Raw genomic sequence first — 20723 nt, 5'->3', positions numbered from 1 at the left:
CCTGCTGATGGTTTTTGTAAGGGATAAAAGACAGATGGAAAATGTTTTTATGGTATGGTATTGACTCCGATTGGTCAGCTTTATTTTCTTAAACGATTAAAAGAACACTCTTCTTGTTTTCCATGTGCACACTCCAGACTGTGGCAACTTGGAAAAGACATGAACAAAAAGTTTGAAGAATCCACTGAAACTGGACGTAGGTAATGCTCTCCAGCATTAAAACATAGGCGTCAGACACAGTAAGTTAACTAGCTGCTGTAAAAAACACAGTATTCTGAACTCATATTACTCGTCTGTTACAAATAAAGGAAAGCTGTATTTCCTAGGAGGCACAGTACACTTACCTGACTGAGGGTTTGCCTTATGCCTTTGGGTCTTCTCTTTCTTGAACTTTGGCACAATACGAAACATGGTGCTTCTACTGTTCCTTTTACCATACTCCATTGAGTGCTCCTGTTACATGGAATATTTCAAAATAGAAAAAATATATATTAAAATATGTTAACATTGATTCACTGTAGAGATTTTGTTTCTAGAGTTAGAGTTGGAGCTGGCTGAACAAAATCTGCGTTTTGCTCAACAGCGTCTAAAAATAGCATTTAAAATGTGTTATTGCCCCCCTTTTTTATTAAGATTTTCACTCTGTCTGAAATCTTTGTTAACATGACAAATTACACTCTACAGCTATGGACAAAAGTTTTGCATCACCTAGAATTTTAGAAATGGGACATTCTTTTATTTAACATGTAATAATAAAAATAAAAAAACCACAAAATGATATCGCAAAAGTCTACCGGAAGCCATAATAGTAGTACGGTATTTCATATTAGATTTTGAAATGTCACATTTTTCAATGTTTGTCATTTTTTCTTTAAATATATGGAAAACTACAAAGCGGTATGTAATTCAATGTTAACGTAACATTATTCAGCAGATTTCATTCGACGTTATGAAGCAAAATGTGTTAATTCTATACGGTGATGCAAAGCTTTTGGCCATAGCTGTACATGCCCTATGTACGACTCCTGTGGGAGCTCCAGGTACCAGGCTTCTGAGGTGTGATCTGAGTGGCTTGGTTGCCACTTTGCTAGCTGAAAGGTCAGTTTCCAAATACCCCTTATCCTGTGCAGCTTGATTTTATAGTACAGCGCTTATGTGAGCAGCTTGATTTTATAGTACAGCCCTTATCATGTGTGCAGCTTGATTTTATAGTGCAGCTTGATTTTATAGTACAGCCCTTATCCTGTGTGCAGCTTGATTTTATACTGCAGCTTGATTTTACAGTGCAGCTTGATTTTATAGTACAGCCCTTATCCTGTGTGCAGCTTGATTTTATACTGCAGCTTGATTTTACAGTGCAGCTTGATTTTATAGTACAGCCCTTATCCTGTGTGCAGCTTGATTTTATAGTGCAGCTTGATTTTATAGTACAGCCCTTATCCTGTGTGCAGCTTGATTTTATACTGCAGCTTGATTTTACAGTGCAGCTTGATTTTATAGTACAGCCCTTATCCTGTGTGCAGCTTGATTTTATAGTGCAGCTTGATTTTATAGTGCAGCTTGATTTTATAGTGCAGCTTGATTTTATAGTACAGCTTGATTTTATAGTGCAGCTTGATTTTATAGTACAGCCCTTATCATGTGTGCAGCTTGATTTTATTGTGCAGCTTGATTTTATAGTACAGCCCTTATCCTGTGTGCAGCTTGATTTTATAGTGCAGCTTGATTTTATAGTGCAGCTTGATTTTATAGTGCAGCTTGATTTTATAGTACAGCCCTTATCCTGTTTGCAGCTTGATTCTATAGTAGAGCCCTTATCATGTGTACAGCTTGACTTGAGTACAGCTCCCTACCTCTTCGTCATTGGGTTGCAGGACGTGATAAAGCCAGGGGATTTCAGCGAGTTTCCTCAGCTCCATCTCCACACTCTGCAGGGCGCTGGACAGCAGCTCCTCATGGGGCAGCTCCAATTGCTTACAAAGAAAAGACACGTAGCTGAGTAGAGGACACATTGCTTCAGCACCGCCATAACAAGCACAGATATCATTTGAGGGAAAAACGACTTCAATGGTTACGACATGTCTTGAGATGGTCCCACGACTAGGCAGAGTGTACAGTAGCACACTGGATCATTTTGCTGTCTTTGGCGCATTTATTTGGGATGAGAAAACTGCAAAGAGTTCTGAGGTGCTGCTAATACTGTTAGACATTTACTCTCACTCTTGTATTCAGTGGGGTCCTGTTAGACCCAGCTGTCAGCAGTGCTAGCCTGCAGGGTAGAGAGCTGTGTTTCAGTGAATCATGCCCGATAAGTTTTAGTCCTGATTCCTTTGTGAAAGTCAAGGTGAAGCTGACTTGCATGTAGTTTCCACTGGTAATGGATACTGTAAACAGTAGTTGTATGGTTGTTAGGAACATAATTTGCAACCTCACTCTAAATCAGACAACTCACCAGTGGTACTCTTCCAACAAGTAAAGATTCTGTTTCATTGTGTAGAGCTTTCACGTTGCTTGCAATTTCAATGGCTGTGTTTCTCGTTAGGCTCTGTAGAAGACAAATAAACCACTGAGCTATAGATAATGAGAAGCAACGATGGGGTGCAAACACTGAACTGCAAGGCTTTGTATACATTATGTCAATGCATGCTCTTCTGTAATCTGGACTATGCATTGTGCTCATGGAACATAATCATGTTCTTTAGTGTGCAGGGTCAAGTGGTTTCTGCAAACTTGTTAAAAGTGGGGTGTCTCAGACTAGTTGAAAGTGCAACTAAATGTAATTGTATGAATAAATCTTGTGGGAGCAGTCTATCACTACCACCTGTTGTATAACTACAGAAACCACTAGGGGGCATGTTTAACAAACAAAGCTCTAATGGCTGCAACACCAGTGCCACTGACTGAAACCCACACATTTTAAAAACACCTGCTCTTGTACTGTTACTCAACCGCTGTTGGATGTTATAACTACTAAAGGAGAAGAATGCTCTGTTGCTTACCTCTCGGAACTTGGGGTGGGTTTTGTTGAGTGCGTGTGAGGATGCGTTGACTGCGTGAGCCAACTCCTGCTCCAGCAGGCTGTGGGATTGTGCTGCTTCACAGATCCTGAGAACACCAGCAAAACCGGATTAACAAACCACAACAGCATCCTATACTGCATAGCACAGTTAGTAGGTCCATGCTGAATATTAGATATACTGGACAAGCGAAAAGATACAGCAGGTGCAACTGATGGAAGACCACATAACAGTATAATGAACCAGTTGATGCTCCTCCCCTCCCTCTCACCTGGTAATGAGCTCCTCCGCTGCCCTCGAGCACATCTGGATCTGGACAACCTCCTCTTCTGTGGCCAGGTCCACTGATTGCTGGGAGTACAGGTGGGGCCGCAGCGTCGATTTGTCGTACTTCAGCTTGTCCTCCCATGACTTCAGCGTGTTCTCGAAAGCCTGTCCACATGCCAGTTCAGGAGTTATTATAATAAATAGGACTAGTTAGCCTTCCCTCTCACAGCGGGCCTGCTTTCACAGCCATGGAATAAGAGGTCCAACCCAAGTGATCATTCATTCTTAGGCCTGGATTTAATCACTTTTCAAGCACTTTAGCTATTGTGCATGTTGTGCCCTCCCACAGCCGTGTTGCTATGACAACAGAAGTCCTCTCATTTATTAAATGTAATTCACACCTTTAGTGAAGTAATGAAAAGAGATCCTGTGATTGTAAACCCGTCCTACTCACCCTGTCTCTTGTCAGCATCTGGGCTCTGTTTTTATGAATAATTTTGATGACCCCGGGGGGCTGAATCCAGGCCTCTCCATCTACTTGTATGGGAACCCCTTCATCTCCCAGGATTGTGATCTTCACAGAGCGGCACTACACAAGAGCAATTCAAACCAGAGAGGAATGAAACCCTACACAGCACATACAGTACAGTGCTACTCAATAGCATGCATACAGCTCCTGGATGGGTTTGACTCATCAAAGGGATATGCAAAAGAAAAGCACTGTGTTCAAATAGGAGTTTGGGTTATGGCCTTTTAATATGCTCTCTTAAACATTTGTGTCAGAAATCAAGCACCTCTAGCTGACTGCTGCAGGGCAGATGTAATGGATTCAGCAGGTATAATCAGTTTACTTTTTTTTTTCACGGTTATCAAGGGTTTCACTATTTCTGTGAAAATTACCCATTGCCGTGTAATATGTAGTTCCACGTGAAAATCCACATTTCTGAAAGAATTGTGTAAATATATATATTTTTATCACTTAAAAAAATTATAAATTCAGCACTATCGCTCCAGAAGAACTGGACAACATTGCAAAGCTGTCAGTGACATTTGTGAAGGAAATAAGCAGTGATATAAATCCTCCATCATGCAAGAATTCAATTTTCGTGGACAGTATCAGCTTTTCGCACTTTACTTTTGAAGTCATTCAAATTTTAGAAAGGGTACTAATGTGCATCAGACCTGCTGCTTTGAATACCTCTGGGAATGAACATTCATATTAGTATGTCATTCTGATCGGTTTTGAATTGAAGACTGTGATCTGAAACCTCACCTGCGCTATCCTGTGATGTTGCAGTTTTATAACTCGTGAAACTGCCATCTGCATGCTCCCAAACACGGCAACAACCTCCAAGATCTTATCATCGAACGATGGTGCACAAAAGATCTACAAAATAAAAGCAAATTATCACTCGTCATACAAAATGCATGCACGCTGCAGAATGCAACAGTTTTATTTGTATTCTCACTGAAATAAAACCTACAGGAGACTTGTGTCTCCATGCAGTGAAATATAATTAGCTTACTGCATCAACCTCCAACACTTTCAGAAACATCATCTTACAAAAGGTATTTGTAAATCAATGTGGCAGCAAATACCATCATAAATATTGCAGTGATATTATAGTGGAATAAAATCACTAGCTTCCATTTCTCTTCTGTACATAAAATATATTGAAATATTAAAAGCTCTCCCATTTTCAACTTACCAAGAGCTCACACACCTGATTCTATTTGTGCAGCGATCTGGGATGCCATGACGTGAAGGACACTATATAAAAATATATTTGTATTGTATGTAAAAAAGTAAATGGGGTTAAATATTGGGACTCTTAGCGCTTACATCATCCTCCTTGGTTCCACCCCAAAAGTTGGTTCCACCAGCATAGCTTGGAATGTTCAACACAGCGATGCCTTGGAGACTGGGGAGGGGTATGTACTGTCCGTCACACTGCAAGAGAGACTTGGAAAGATTAGGGCAACCAGAGCGCTGTAGGAGTCATCTTAGCCTAGTCTAATGTCTGGTTTTAATGTACTGGAAAGCTGTGTATCGGCAACGCTACAACATTGTCACTTCAGAGTTTGCCTTAATATGATTTTATAATATTCCTGTGTGACATACTTTGTGAAATGTGCTTGTTGTGTCAGGGATGTGTGTAGACCAGCTGTCGCCCCACTGTGAAGAAACAAGACTAGCACTAATGTCTAAATGTACAGGTAGACATGGATATTTATAGAGATATAGTACATTACCTCCAATTGGACTTTTTGCTCCAGATTCTTGTAAGTCCTCTGCAGTAGCTCTTTAGTGCCAAGGACACCATACCACATCATGTTCTTTGTGCGGCTCCTGGAATGCAGATGAAAAGTCTGTTTACAGCCTCAGAAATGCAGTACAGCAGTAAAAATGTCAGCGCCCTGGATGAAAGGAAAATCCACTTCCAAAAAAGAGAATATACGCCATTCAGCCAGCATCACTCATCCTGAAAGGACTCACCTGCATTTTTCTGGGTGCTCCTCCCGTTTATTGTTAAACTCCAGTGAGATCTTTGCATCCAATCCGATCCCAAAATAGTTGTTCATGACGCATCTCTCTAAGTAGCCTTCTCTGTGTGAGACAAACAAGGAGAGAAACTTGAAACCGCAACCTTATTGAACCTTTCACAAAATATGTCATGCAGGAATATCAGGAAATCACGTGAGAGCAAATTCTAGTAAAAAGCATGATAGCAGAGAAAGAAAACGAAACGGCAAGAATTCCTCTTTTTTTGAGGATTTAAACCTAGAATCTCCTCGGTCTTGAGTACTTTGCACTCATTGGCAGATTTACCAACTATACAACAGGGTTCAAAGTTCATCCAATCAATGTAAAAGTCCTGAATCAGTGGGAACTGGCCATTAAGAATACATTTCTAATGAGAGCGTGCTGTCATGCACTCTCATGGTCTTCACACCCCTGGCATGCACTGGCGGTGCGGCAATTACATGAGCTCTCTGGAGGAAACATCACCTAACAAACCCACAGCGAAATGAATTCCTTACAGTGAATCCGGGTCTGCATCAATGAATGGCGTTGCTCCAAAGAGATCGATGTTGGCCAGCAGCATTTTACTGATGATAGAACTTCCTGCAATGGAGGCAGCCAATCCAGCTCTTAAACCTGTTGGAAAAGTAAAAACACAAAGGTCCATTTACATTTTACAATGCATTTCCTGGGTAGTTTTTAGCTGGGACGACATAGGATTTGCTTGTGTGTGTGAAATCAATAGAGTAAAGTGGCTTTTAATAAATGTTTAAAAGGTGACCGTATTGCTTATATGGAAGTTATTTCCCAGCTTGCTTCTGCCCAGTTTGTTACAGCACTGATTTACAGCACTGACGCGCAAGGAGGTCAAGTGACTCCTTCACAGATTTATCTAAAGCAGGCCCCTTGTGTAACAAGAGGTTAGGAAAACCAAAACCTTGAACAGTGCGTGCGAGTCTCCTAACTGATTTCTGTCTTTAAAAGTATATAAAAGGAGGGGGAGCTTATCCTAATCCAAACAGCAGCAGCATCTCAATGCACTCCTGTTTAGATCAATTAATCAATAGGACTCCCATCGTCTTTTGCTGCTTGCTGTAAAACTTAAGAAAAGGAAATGGTGCATCTCGAAAGCCTATGATACCGTCAGTATTTTTCAGTTACTGTAACGAGTAGCTTCATTACGGGATGATGGATTATTGCAGTGGGACAGTTCCCGGTTACCTGGGCAGATGATCCTGGTGTTCAATACTGGCAGATTTTCTTTGCTGGTAGTGAAGTGAGGAATGGAGAAGGAGCCACTGTAGGACTGCGTGCTGCGACTGATCCGGCTCTCTAGGGGGGATTTCTGAGTTGTTTTGGCTGCTATAAGGAAGACAAAGTCAAGTTTCTATAAGCCTCTTGTTTTTTTGTTTTTTTCAATTCTGAAGTGACTGACTTTGACTAACTCAATGTCATGGGTGTTGAAAGTAATGCAAAAGAGGTCAAAATAAACCAAAAATCAGTAATCAGCTATAAAATATGTTATGTAAATACAAAAGACCACGTCTGGTGTCACGTGTCGTATATATCCACCACCAGCGGTAGCAGGAACCCAGAAATTTTGACAAAAGCTGGAATAGAAAGGGATGGGCCTCACTGTCACAGGAGTTAAAAAGTGGCAATATTTAGATCCGGTCAGTCATGCCCGGCTGGCTATTTGCTGCCTGTTTGTTCAAGCAGGGTCTAAGAGGGGGGTATACAGGTTAATACGAGAACAAAGTTTACTGACTTGATTGTGCCTCTAACTCCTTGGTGTCTTCGTCCTTCTCATCGTCTTTGTTCTCCTCCTCGTTTCCTTTCTTGAACTCTGTCGGGGACTGGATCTCTTGTTCCTGGGTGTGGGCGTTCTGCTCATCCACAACTGCCATGGAGAATATCAGAAAACAAGTTTGTTATTAGCATGCACTCCCTGACAAGGCTGCAAATACAAATCAGAGGTATCAAGAGTCTTGAAGAAGCACAGCACCATGACTTGCGTCCACTGTATGAACACATGAAGCATGAAGGTGTATTTACTCAAAAGGCCAATTCAAACTTAGATATTTCCATTTTCACCTCTAACATATACTCCAATTCAATCACCTTCTCTACTGCAGAATGTGCGCTGCATTCCACCCACAGAACAGCATGGTCCTTTCCTGTCTGCCTATGTTACATTTCAGTTTAGTAAAACTGAATCTGTTTTGCAGTCAAGAAGCCTCATTCTCAGGGTGTGCGTAGGATAGTAGGAGTTATAATGTTTCCAACCCTAAATTCCAACTGGAAGATTCTGATTCTGAGACACAAGCTTTCACTTTGGCTGACCTGGAATTTAAATCCACTGCATTGTGGCTTTTAGTCTTATACTTTAAACACCTGCTGCACTTCTTAAATAGTCCTGAAAAACAGGTTTAATGATACCTCTGTGAGCATCCCCAGAATGCAGTGCATTCACAATAATCCTACTTAACAACATTAATCGTTGCAATAGTTCACAGCCAAAAAATCAATTTGTGCAACAAAACCACCAGTCAAACCAGTGCAATTCCTCAACAAACACTTTAAGAACTTATTTGCTTCTGCTCCTATCTGATTAGCAGGGCTGAGAATCAAGGTGGAGGGGTCAATCCATCACTGATTTTCTTTTTTGGAGTCACAAAGTGGGCAACGAGAGCAGATTTGTGGTTAGATGTTGTCATGCTGGATCAACAGACCTCTGCCCACAAGCTTGCTTGCACATTGTCCTTGTCTGTCCTTCCTACAGGTTCCTGTGCACAAACCTGACATCATTCAACCCAGGAGACCATTCAGCCCCACAGGAAAACCAGCAGGCGTTAGCCAGCTTCTGACAAATCCAAACTTCCCATTACTTTAGTTCTTTACTCCCAAAGAAGTCCCCACAGTCTGCTTAACTTAGAGCTCATCTGCAGGCCTTGACTGTGCATAGGAAAAGCTCTTTACTTTCTCAGCTATTATACAGCTGAGCGTCACTGCCAGCATCCCACGTCTTGGATCACAGTACAGGATCTTCTGAACCACACACTGCACTGGAAGGAATTATCCTCAATATTATGTTCATCGACTTAACAACAGCTGCACACAAAACCAGTTTGAGCCTTTATTACGACATTTATTACTGTTATTTATCCACAAAAAGCACCCCCCAAAAAAATAATTAAATAAATCAATAAAATGCGTGAACAATAAGCTGTATTGCTTAAACAAGTGGCAGTAGACAGGAAGAGAATGTTTTTACAGCACAAGTTTTTTGTCTTCAATAGCGCACCTTTTTCCGTCTGCTCTATGATTTGCCTCACTGCTTTTTTCAGGCTGTTGGCTCGCAGCATGAGCTGCTCTCTCGGTTTGAAGAATGTATGCGGGGACGGCTTTCCGGTGAGATTTTCTTCCAGCTTCTTCAACTCGGTCAGCGACTCCTCACTCAGCTCCTCCTCCTCTGCCTCCTCCTCCTCCTCCTCTAGCTCCTCCTCCTCCTCGCCTTCCTCCTCTACGATTGGTGGGGTGCTATGGGGTGGGCGGGCCGTGGCCTTGACCTCGGTGTTTAGAGTCCGAAGCAGGGAGTCCAGCTTCTCATTCAATACTTCACACTGGAAAATAAAAGAAGCTTTTTTCAAACTCAATGGTATTACGTCTCAGGAATGTCGAGCTGCTCCTCCATCTGAAACAGATCCCTAAGGGTTCGATTCTGGGTCGAAGTCAATTGGTTATTTCAGCTCTAAAGCGTTTTGCTCTGGATCAGTTGAGAAGCTGAAAAGGTGATTCACAAAGAAGCTCTATTTAAAAAGCTTAATTCAACAAGCATTTATACTCGTCCGTGAAAAAACATAGGCATTTTGATTTATTGCTGAAGGCTTACTTTCATGGACATGGCTTCAGCCTCATTGGTGTTCTCTGTTGTTTTCTCATAGGATTTGCCTACTTTGGCAACAAAGTCCTTGACAGTTTCACATAAAACCCTGAAGGAAAGAGAAAAGGGTTAATTCCTGACTGTAAATAATCTCTCCATTCAGCCCCATGTGGATTGAAACCCTGCTATCACTCGCTGGTACATGGCCTCCCAGTTGGCTCTACCCCACGCTCTGCAGCATGTGAAAGTTGCTTTACACAAATGCTAATTGAATGGACTGTTTTCATGATGACATCTTATTGTGTAACAAACGGAGAGCCCGTCCTCCGGAATTGCAAGACTCACTTTGCAGATGATATGACGACGGAGTGCTGGTCAGAGTTAAGGATCTTTGTGAGATGGGCAGCGACCGAATCTTCATAAGACGAAATCTGAAGCTGTGTGAACAAAGTTACTTGCTGGTTGTATTGGTTTAATAGAAGCACACTGACTTGGCCTATTTTTAAAATAAAAATGGTAAATAAATAACAATAAACACAACAACACCAACCACGCTTTATATGTATTTTTAACATTTCAATTTTTTTTTGCATATTTTTCCACTTGTACACTTACTTCACATTCCTCCGATTCTTCCTCTGGAGTAACCGGATAGCTCTGCTTTGGAGGTATTTTTATTTCATATGTCATTATACTCCATCTGTAAATGTATATATAAAAAACATCCCTCAAGAAATATTTCAACATGATGTTTTATAGAATGGTGGGCTCAATAATCTGCCTTCTATGTGAACTTAGAATGGTTACCTAATAGACAATCAATGCTCTCGTCTAGTTTAAAAAACAAACAAACAAAAAAAATGTGATAAGAATCAACTTGACTGAGTTCTGGGATCAATCATCTACAAGGAACCAGACAAGCTTTGATGGCCTCCACTCATTCTACACTCTTCTTATGTTCTAAAAACATATCCATGCAAGAAGGCTTGGTGGACTCGTTAAACACATTCTCCAGAAGATCTCAACTGGCCCGTCTATAACAGGCAAGAGTGCCCCAAGATTTTTGCATGACGCTTTAGCTTCTGTGATTTAGATCAGCTCTTCTATTATAGGCAGCTTGAACAGTTTAGAATGAAGGAGCTGCTGTAAGAAAACTGTGTGGGATTGGGATATCTTCTGCGTACCTGTCGAGCATCTTTGTGCTGGCTCGCTCTAGCTTCTCCAGGATTTGAGGAAGCTGTGTATCGTCGTCACATGATGCTCCCCAGCCAAGGACGCGGGCGAGGTCGTTCCCAGTACCCAAGGGCAACACTCCCAGCTGGCACTGGAACACCACAGGGAAAATTCATGTTTCATAGATTTGACAAAATGTTCAAGACTTATTGGGTTACAAGTTATATTTCAATACAAATGAAGTTATTTATGGGAAACACACCAGTGCTTAATAAGATTGATTTTGTTATATACCCCAAATCCTAATTTTACACTTCTGTAAGAAACATTTCTAAAAACTGGTGTAATGCACAACAGGCACACTTCATTCAGTATCACAGATCTGGACATTGATGATCACCAGTTTACTTTGTGTAAGAGTGTTACAATTGATTTAATGGAAAAAATCTGTGCACAAACCAAGCACACACATCTAGGAGTCAATGTCAATAATACTTAATTTCTTAGGTGACAAAGAAGACAGAACATGTGTAAAAGTGTTTAACCTATTATATATCTTATTTCCAGGAGGTCCTGACAGTTCTATTCAGATAATTAGATACATAGTCTATGGTTCAGTTCCATAGCGATCAAACATGGACCAACCTGTTTGTGAAGGTTTAGCTTGTCAATTTCAGACAGAACCCAGCCAACACTTCCATCACCTCCACACACTAGGATTCGGAAATTGTCAAATTTCTGAAACAAGCGTAAACTGCAGAAAAGGGTAATGCTGTTAGAATGGGAACTGCAGACATGGATTGCTTAAAAAGAAACAAGCATATTAGAATGTTTGCAGTGAAAAAGGAAACTAAATCATATGATTAAATAAAAACAGTATATATATATATATATATATATATATATATATATATATATATATGTATATATATATATATATATATATATATATATATATACACACATTGAAAGAAGGAATGAAAAGACTTACCCTAAATGAGGGCCTCCGTTCACTAAATCAAACACCTGAGCAGGGTTGAGTAACTGTTTGAACCTGCGCAGGAACTTCACACCCTGATTGTCTCCGCTCTTAGAGTTAACAAAGACTAGAAGAGGACTGGCACAAGATGGGGGGCAGGTTGCTTTCCAGAAGCCTATTGCAAAGAAAGAGAAAACAAATCAAAAGGAGAGGAAATGTTGTATTTCTGTCAGACATACATAACCCCTGCCATGCCACGGCTGCAAATGCAAATTAAAAAACATCATAACACAATAGTAGCACAGGTTAAAAATAGTGTTGGGACGATTATGATATTTATATTACTTTAGATTACAGAGATAGTCGTATGGGCTGGTTAGTCACATTGTTAGTATGTGACTAACCATGTTTATATGGAGCAGAGCTATGGTGGGCATGCTGTAATAAGTTCTATTCCTAGCCTGTGTCAAATGATTTGAGGACAGGCTATTTTGTAATCTTTTGGAGCATTTTAAACTGGCATCTACCTGTAATTTAAATGTTTTCTTTAACTATATTGTTATGATAACTTACTTTAATTGTATTACAGGCAAAAGTGAAGTCTAAATGTAATGTATCAAATTCCACCAATGGAGCTTGTGGTCTGATTTTTGGTACTTAATGGGTTAAACAGTGGGTTAAGACACAACCACTGTGATTATATCAGCACACTTTTATCTTGTGACAACTAAAAGTGTTGCTGCTTTTTAAACAAGTTTTGACAAGTATTTAGTATATGTCTTTCATTGTTTGTTTTTTTAATAATGGGTCTGGTCTTCCAGATGGGTTTTCATGGTGATCTTTTACTCAAACAAGCCTTAAGCAGCTGGTGGCAATAAGCTATCTGAAAATGAAATGTTAGCATCATAAAAATGTTCTCCTGGAAAAAGCCATTATTGATGCAGTTCATTGGTACATGCTAATGAGGCATATGTTAAAATGCAAAGCTAGAATGGTGATATTTACAAAATGTTACAGATTTCATTGGCGATTTCACTCAGCTGTGAATAAATATTGAGTTGTGTCCCGTTATCCCAGCACCCCTGCACTAATACCAGTGCCTTCCCTGAATGGGACTGCCTCCTGGTGGTTTTAAGTGGAATTGTTTCTAAAAAACACTTTAACATTAAAAACAAATGAAAATGAAACACACATGAGCTTGTGAAATGAGAAGCGGCTGTATTGAGATTAGCCACTGCTGGGAGCATTATATTAGACCCCCTGCAACACATGAGGACTTCTTCAGCTGTCAACCTGCCGTGTGTGAGGTTTTCTATTGAAATACCTGTTCTGAATTTCAAAACATAATAGGAGTGTATCCCGGCTCCTGTACCTAAACTGATTGTTTGGGTTTATTTATGTAATTTATTAATGTTAGTGCAAATAGCACTGCAACCATGGCTGGAGGCTTAAACGATGCATTTTCAAAAGGAGACTGTCAACATCCATTTACATACCATTCCGCTACAAACCCACGGCCTTTTACTTACTAATTACACCTGAAAGGACAAAGGTCCTGCAAATGGTGACTGCAAACAAGATTTTTGTTTATCTTCTTGAAACATTTTTAGGTAGCTATTTTTTTTCTTCTTTCCACGACACAGAACGGGTAGCATTTAATTGCTAACTCATAGGCAGAGGCTATGAATTTAAAACCCATATCAGTCACAGTAGTTTTCTTTTTTATTCTCCAGCCGTAATAATCTGCCAGGTGACTGAGCAAACAGCTATGGTAAAGTGTATAAATGCTGCCTCAGTGTTCAGCTCCGTGAGAATGTATGGGCAGCTCTGACTGCTAGTCTTGCTTTATGGTAATTAAATAAAAGTAATGTCGGGTCTGAAGTGGTAAAGTGACATTCCACACAAGCTACCTACCGTCCGAGTCAATGCTGTTGAGGGCAGTCGGTGGAATGATGGACACTTTGCACTGCCCAAGCGGGCACTTTCGGGGGTACAGGTCTTTACAGGCAGTGTGCACCTGACAAAAAAAATATTGAGAACAAAACAGAACTGTGAAAAAATAAAAGAATTACAAGAACAACAACGTCCAAATAAACCTGAAACAAATCAATGACTGTCAAGAATGTAACTCAAGTTAACCTGAGCAGCAGCCAACTCAATCCCAGTCCTGAAACAACTGCGAGAATGAGTCTCTGCACTTGAGAGGCCAGAGATGAGCCAGCTAAAATCAGACAGGTGCTAATTAGTCTCTGAGGTAAAAGCTTAGCTAATTGGAACCATGGAAATACATTCCTAAATATCTCTCAGCAAAGAATTCAGCAATTAGAGTCTTAAAACTAAGCATGGCCATGCTGTGACCTAAAACTCACAGTGACAAAAAAAAAATGCTGGCACCTGATCACTGCCTGGGGCATTACTGTATCTCCACCTCAAACTATAGTGAAATCAAACTATAGTGCTATCTTGATATCCCGTTAACTGTCTTAGACATAAAACAGTGAAATACTGAAAACAGTGACTTAGTGACAGTACAGCACGTACAATGTACAATTAACTAGAAACACTCTACTTCAGTATGTATTGCATTTACTATTCACCTCTCTAGTGAATAACCCACAGAAGAAATCCTCTGTGAGTTGCAGCATGACTGTTGAAGCAGCATGTAACAAGGGAAGGCAAGTTGCTAGATACCCTGCAATGTGTGACACAAGTCTCGTCATCCTTACCATGGCTTTACACCACAGGCAGCGCCTGTCCTGCAGCCTGAGAACACTGCCACATGTCTTGTCACACACAGCACACTTGGCACTAACGGGGAGGTTACCTTCCAGCCACTGATGTGGCATTGCAATCTGCAAAGAAAAAAAAAAAGGTCGACAGTCACCTTTTTTCTTTTTACTGTTTTTTCTATTTTAGTCATTTCTAGGGCCCTTTTCTCTCCATTTTATAATCTTCCATATTCTTGGGCTCCTTAATAATCTCAGTTTAAGAGTGACACCTGCTTAGAGATACAGCTTTGTGACCTAAAAATAAAGTAACTAACTAAAACAAAACCAGTAAACAAAGATGCAAAGCACATGCAATATGATCACATTCCGGAACCTCTTATTTCCATTTCCAATGTCACGCCACTCATAATCACTTGCAGTCTTATTGCTACATTATCCCATTTCAGGGCATTACGCAATACAAACGCAAGCGTTTTCTGCCCCAATTCCTTATTAAATGACATGAATATTAAAAGCGGGTGAAGTGTTACAAAGTGCCTTACCCCATCCTCATCCTCAATAATGTCTTTTCCTATGGAGGCCAGCGTCGTCCACTTGCAGTTGTTGGTGGCCCTGACTGCACATCTCTTATGTGCCTTGAACTTGCAAACTGGAAGACAGAATCGGAGAGGACACTTTGAATCCAGTCCAATCCAGTCCAAGTCAAACCTGCTCCTGACAACCACTCAAGTGATCTTTGATGCAGGTTTGATAGTCACTTCTTTATCTTAAACAACAAATTGCTGCCCGTTAAAAGAGGAAACAAACCTGACCTTATTTTTTTTTTCATCCCTGCTGTTGTGAACCCAGTATTCCAAATCATTATCCTGGTCAGCTTATGCAGCACCAAGGCAGGGGGAACTTAATGGAACAGATGATTCATTGCAATAGAAACATTTCTGGTGCGTTAAGTTTTTTAAATAAATGCGAAAAGCAAAGTTCACTTGTCAAGGAAGCTAAATATTCTGAAGGACTACGAAAGATCCAGCTATCGCTCACACTGACACATTTGCCTGGGTGAGAAGGCATTGCATTTCCCTACACGGTTCCTCTCGCTCGGGGAAATATAACACGTTGATAATACTCATTAACACTCATTTACATTCCAGCAAAACTCTAATTTAAACATTTAAATTCTTTATCCTGCTGCTATTCAAAGCGTACAGAATCAACTCCCCAAGCTTTTTGGATTCATGCATTTCTGTTTCTCTCATCACATCCTGGTGACTTTTATAAACTATGCAGTTTAAAGCACACCTGTGGTCTAGGAATCAAAGCTTCTCTCAGCTGGCACAGAGTGGAACTATTTCTTAGTTGGTTTGTCCCCGGACACTTTTATGGTGTTTGCAGTCATTTTGGGTGTTTCTTGTTGTTCTTCCTCATACTTTCTTTTTTCTTTAGTTTTTTTGATCAGTTTGTTTTAGCAGTTTTGAGTGAGTCCAGGAACTTCTCTTCATTTCTAGTTGCCTGTATATATGGAATGTAGGCTAAATCAGCCTGAAGTGTCTTTATATTAGTGAGTGCCAGCACCACCTAGTGCACAGCAAGTGTATTGCCAGCAAAACAAAAGGAAACTTGATCCAAACCAGAACTGAAGAACAGCTCCTGAATTCAGGTGAAAGCACCTTAACACAAATAAATAAAATAAATTAAATAATAATTTCTTAATTGCAAAAAGAATCATTCTGAATGCCTGCTAAATTCCTGAAACTGTAAAGGGACATTAAATGCCAAGTTGCTGTTTTAGTTCTAGTCTGTTTCATCTTTTGCCTCAAATGCATTCATCAACACAGAATGGTGCATTAACTGATACTTTCTGAAGAAGGTGATGAAGGGAAGAAAAAAACCTAATAGCTCAGGCGCCTCCATGGAAACACAATGGTCCAATTACTTAGATGAAATGAAATGCTCTCTCTCAATCCCAAACATTTCACGGTTTACAGCTGACATAGTTTTCTGTGTCGTTTCTCAGCAAGGGCATGCAATTCTAGCCCCCTCCCCTCCTCTTAGTGATTTTAATAAATTAAACTCTGCCAGTTAGTCTGTTGATTTCCTTGAATAAATTCAATTGCTCCTTTAATCAGATTAAGAATGTTCCTCCGACTCAAGCTAGAATAAGAATTAAGCGTTTGATTGATCTGATGCCTGGCCTCCGCAATAATAAGCCTCCACTGCATTGTCAGTTTGGAATCTCTAATTATTTGCCATTTGCAGAGCAGTAAACTTGATCGAGTATGAATGACATCTCTTTAACTCTTTCCTGAAGAGACTCCATCACAGACACAAACAGTTCAGAACATCAGCTGACCTCCGGAACCTCTGTCTTAATCCTCCTGCCGTGCCCATTGGTGCCCATTAACACGGAAAGGGTTAAAGTGAAAAGTTCAAATGCTTTTCAGATTCCAGCACAGTCAAGATTTCCACAGATCCACTCATCTGTTAAAGGCATTTTGATAGTTCATTTAAATCAGTAAAATCACATTTCATCCTAGGAGGCATTTATATTTTGTTAGTAAGATACAGTAAAGTAGCATATTTTCATTCATACATTTAAAAAATGTTTATAATGATTGGCCATTTTACAGCATAGATAGATGGACGTTGGTTTGTTTCCAGGAAAGCTTTTTACTCTTGGCTATAATCTGAAAATGTGTGCGCGTGGGAACGAAACATGCACAACTGCAGACTGTTGCAACAAAGCTTTCACCCAAAAACACCCACTCAGTGGCTATCTAGAGAACTATATATTTCCGAGCACACAGGCAAACACCCTTTTAGTAGTAATCATGTTTAGAAACAGAATTTGTTTGACAAGTCAGTGTTAAAGTACCTTCATCTTCCAAATATTTGGGAATGTGTACCAACACATACATTGCCCCTTCATTAGCAATGTTAAGGCCAGAGTTAGGGGTTATCTATCTGCTTCAAGCACTTTTCTAAATGCATCTTTTGAACTGGAAAAGCAAAATGACTAAATGCCAGTGCAGTTTCTGAATAATGATGTTTTTTGACTTGAACTATTTTGTTGCTGCGGAATGTTCCAATATGACTTGGTTCCAAGAATGGTATCTGTGAGGGAGTTGGGATGTAATAAATAAATACACAAATAAATAAAGTACTATTACAATATCAACACACAGGATTGGGTTTGTTCTGCACAGTTATACAGATATTTTACACGTACACATTCTTGTTTTTACACAAACAGAAAATGTCTGTGTCTGCTGCTAGAAGAGCACAAGCATTCGATTATTATCTTCACTCGAGGGACTGGTACCTGTTCTTTATAGTAATATAAACATATAACACTGCATGTGTTAGATGAGGCTGTCTGACTTAACTCCAACAAACCCTGCTTTTACAACTGTTCATAGTTTCTAGACACAAACGTTAACGTTACAAAACGCGACACCAAGCCCTTGAGAGTGCTTAAGAGAACTTGAAATACAGAAGTCAGTTGTTTGCTTCCAGTTTTGTTAAATGAAAAGGTGTTTTACCTTAATTCAAGACTGGAGAAAAGCCTTTGAAGACATGGCCACCGCTGTCCAGTGTTTCTATGCTTAATTTGTTAGACTGGTTTAATGGACTGTAGGAGTGTAAGCAATACCAGAATATAAATGTTCCTTTGTTCAGGAATCTTTCCAGGGTATAATGGGGGATAAAGCAGTGCGGTGCGAGTCTGCCTGTGGAAGACAGCATGAGTTCACATGACAGGAGTACTGTCTCTAACAGGTCTAGTGACCTTGTCTATTTGATTCTTTATTCCTAAATCTCAACAATCTCAATCTCAGCAATTTCAAAGGGCATTAATTTTAACAGATTCATTCTGTACTTTCTTACTGTCATTTAAAATCTGTTAGAAATATAGTTAAAATGTTTTAATTAACAACAACAACATATTATTATTATTATTATTATTATTATTATTATTATTATTATTATTATTATTATTATTATTATAAGCAGCAGCATTATAGTTGTAGTAGTAGAAGTTTTATTTATTGTACATATTTCCACACATTCAACTGAAACTGATGTTTATATTTCTGTATTAATTTATATTGAGTATAAATGACCCTTTAGTCTCCTCCCTATCTGGGCATACAATATGTCCGATACAATCTTATATCCCAAATCTTCTTTCCTGTACAATCAGCATACTGTAACCTCAAACCTACTGCACAGTAACAGCCATCCTCGCTTCTCACCCAGAACACTGAACGCAAACTTTAATTTAACTCATTTTTGTTTTAAAGAACATAATCCCCTGAACAAACCCTTGTGTGAGGTTTGGAAATGCTTCTAGGGATTGCATACAGGATGATCTCTTTAAAGTGCTCCAAGACAGATGGCATTGTTCTGTGTTTGCTGTTGTGGTGTTGACTAAATCCCAGCTGGGAACATGTTAACGCTGATATGTGATGTCGGCATGGCTGTTGTGCAGTTATTTTATTCAACTCGGCTGCTTGGGACTCATGATATTGCCTAATTTGGGGGCTATCCTGGTGTGGATGTACAGATATTAAATTAAACAAAATATATATATTTTTTTTGATTACATAAAATCATTTCCCAGGGCTTCCACCTGTAAATGAATCCTTCATAAGGATAAACTAATTAAACAAAAAGAATATTGATGCATATAAATGATTTATATCTAAACAATACACACATACAATTATTTAAAAAGTAATTTGTCTTCATTTCATCATAGCTGCCTGGGTGATTGTACCACCCCTCCTCTGTGATTTCATCACTGTCAGCCATTGGCAGTGCTGGAAATACTGGCAGCAGCTGTGGCCAGGAAGCACAGAGAGACAAAGGCTGGAGACAACGGTTTAATCCAAACTGTGTGAGAAAACTCATGACACCTTGTCCACATGGTTTAGACCCCTAATATGCAAACAGATTTACAGTAATCAGCTTTCCTTACAGGATTAAAGCAAGCTCCTTACTAGATCTCTAAATGAAAATCTTTTGCACTTCTCTTGGGGTCAGGACTCGTGACATTTTGTATGCAATCTTTTGAATCTGCAGCAGAAATGACATTGATGGAATATAAACTGATCACCAACATTATTAGGAATATTTATTTATTTATAAAAGCCGAATCAAAACATCAATTCCAACAGCCAAATAAACCAAACATAATTTATTTTTATTTTCCTTATGTAGTCCCCAAACCTGCCTTGTGTGTAAATATATTTTACAGTGGTCAGTGTTGCCATTCCTATCTGACAACTAAAACTAATGGCTTTCACCTGTAACAATGCACACCCCTGTATTTACCAAACACCAACAGGCAAATGAAAATTAGGTGTGACGTGTGATGGGCAAGAAGTTGAATTAATTCAACCACTGGATTTAGGCAGCAGTGTGGAGTAGTGGTTAGGGCTCTGGAGTCTTGACCGGAGGGTCGTGGGTTCAATCCCAGGTGGGGGACACTGCTGCTGTACCCTTGAGCAAGGTACTTTACCTGGACTGCTCCAGTTAAAAACCCAACTGTATAAATGGGTAATTGTATGTAAAAAATAATGCGTAAAAAAATAATGTAATTGTATGTAAAAATAATGTGCTATCGTGTAACAATTGTAAGTTGCCCTGGATAAGGGTGTCTGCTAAGAAATAATTAATAATAATAATAGATTAATGATGCACACATAATAACTCCCATTGATAATGCCATGTTTCAGCAGCTGGGAGTGCTGTTGTATCTACAATGTAAGGATCCTGGTTGAATAAAGCCACGAGCATGAATTCCCCCAGGAGTGCCCGACACAGTCTCATGGTGTACACCGTACTAGATACAACCAAATATGGCAAATTTCCACTGCGTTTTCATATCCCTCTGGGTGCTTTGTGTAAACTGTATGGCACATTAGTGTAAAACAGCTTACTGTATATCTTAATAATTAACCAATGACAAACAGAAGACAAAAACCCATTGTTTTGTTTCAATAATAAAGTTCAAGAAGAAATGTGATGCTTTTGTTGTACCAGTATTTTTTAAACCAACCACATTTAAATAATAAATGCACCGGAAAAATATAAATGCTTTCAGCAGACACTAAAAAGCAGCATCTGTCTGGCAGTAAACCATTATCTTCTGCAG

The 20723-nt window shown here is 39.6% G+C and overlaps 1 protein-coding gene across 5 annotated transcripts in view; it reads right to left on the bottom strand.

The window, feature by feature from the left end:
* LOC117405994 (diacylglycerol kinase eta-like) overlaps positions 1-20723 on the bottom strand; it is a 74727-nt gene that overhangs the window by 11542 nt on the left and 42462 nt on the right. For all 5 annotated transcript variants that reach the window (XM_034009612.3, XM_059030294.1, XM_034009611.3 and 2 more), the window contains 23 exons: positions 15115-15221; positions 14570-14695; positions 13758-13860; positions 11856-12018; positions 11510-11618; positions 10876-11015; positions 10307-10391; positions 10037-10128; positions 9701-9800; positions 9113-9431; positions 7577-7708; positions 7030-7170; positions 6327-6444; positions 5782-5892; positions 5538-5634; positions 5128-5235; positions 4558-4671; positions 3739-3873; positions 3289-3449; positions 3000-3105; positions 2453-2545; positions 1854-1973; positions 345-453 (listed from right to left, as the gene is read on the bottom strand). In XM_034009612.3, coding sequence (XP_033865503.3) covers positions 345-453; positions 1854-1973; positions 2453-2545; positions 3000-3105; positions 3289-3449; positions 3739-3873; positions 4558-4671; positions 5128-5235; positions 5538-5634; positions 5782-5892; positions 6327-6444; positions 7030-7170; positions 7577-7708; positions 9113-9431; positions 9701-9800; positions 10037-10128; positions 10307-10391; positions 10876-11015; positions 11510-11618; positions 11856-12018; positions 13758-13860; positions 14570-14695; positions 15115-15221 — 2889 coding nt within the window. The remainder of the gene's footprint in view (positions 1-344; positions 454-1853; positions 1974-2452; positions 2546-2999; positions 3106-3288; positions 3450-3738; positions 3874-4557; positions 4672-5127; positions 5236-5537; positions 5635-5781; positions 5893-6326; positions 6445-7029; positions 7171-7576; positions 7709-9112; positions 9432-9700; positions 9801-10036; positions 10129-10306; positions 10392-10875; positions 11016-11509; positions 11619-11855; positions 12019-13757; positions 13861-14569; positions 14696-15114; positions 15222-20723) is intronic.

This window comes from Acipenser ruthenus, chromosome 9 (assembly GCF_902713425.1).
Source record: "Acipenser ruthenus chromosome 9, fAciRut3.2 maternal haplotype, whole genome shotgun sequence".
In the NCBI taxonomy this organism is placed as follows: Eukaryota; Metazoa; Chordata; class Actinopteri; order Acipenseriformes; family Acipenseridae; genus Acipenser; species Acipenser ruthenus.
Note: the sequence above shows the minus strand (reverse complement) of the source record. Positions and strands in the feature narration are given on the sequence as shown.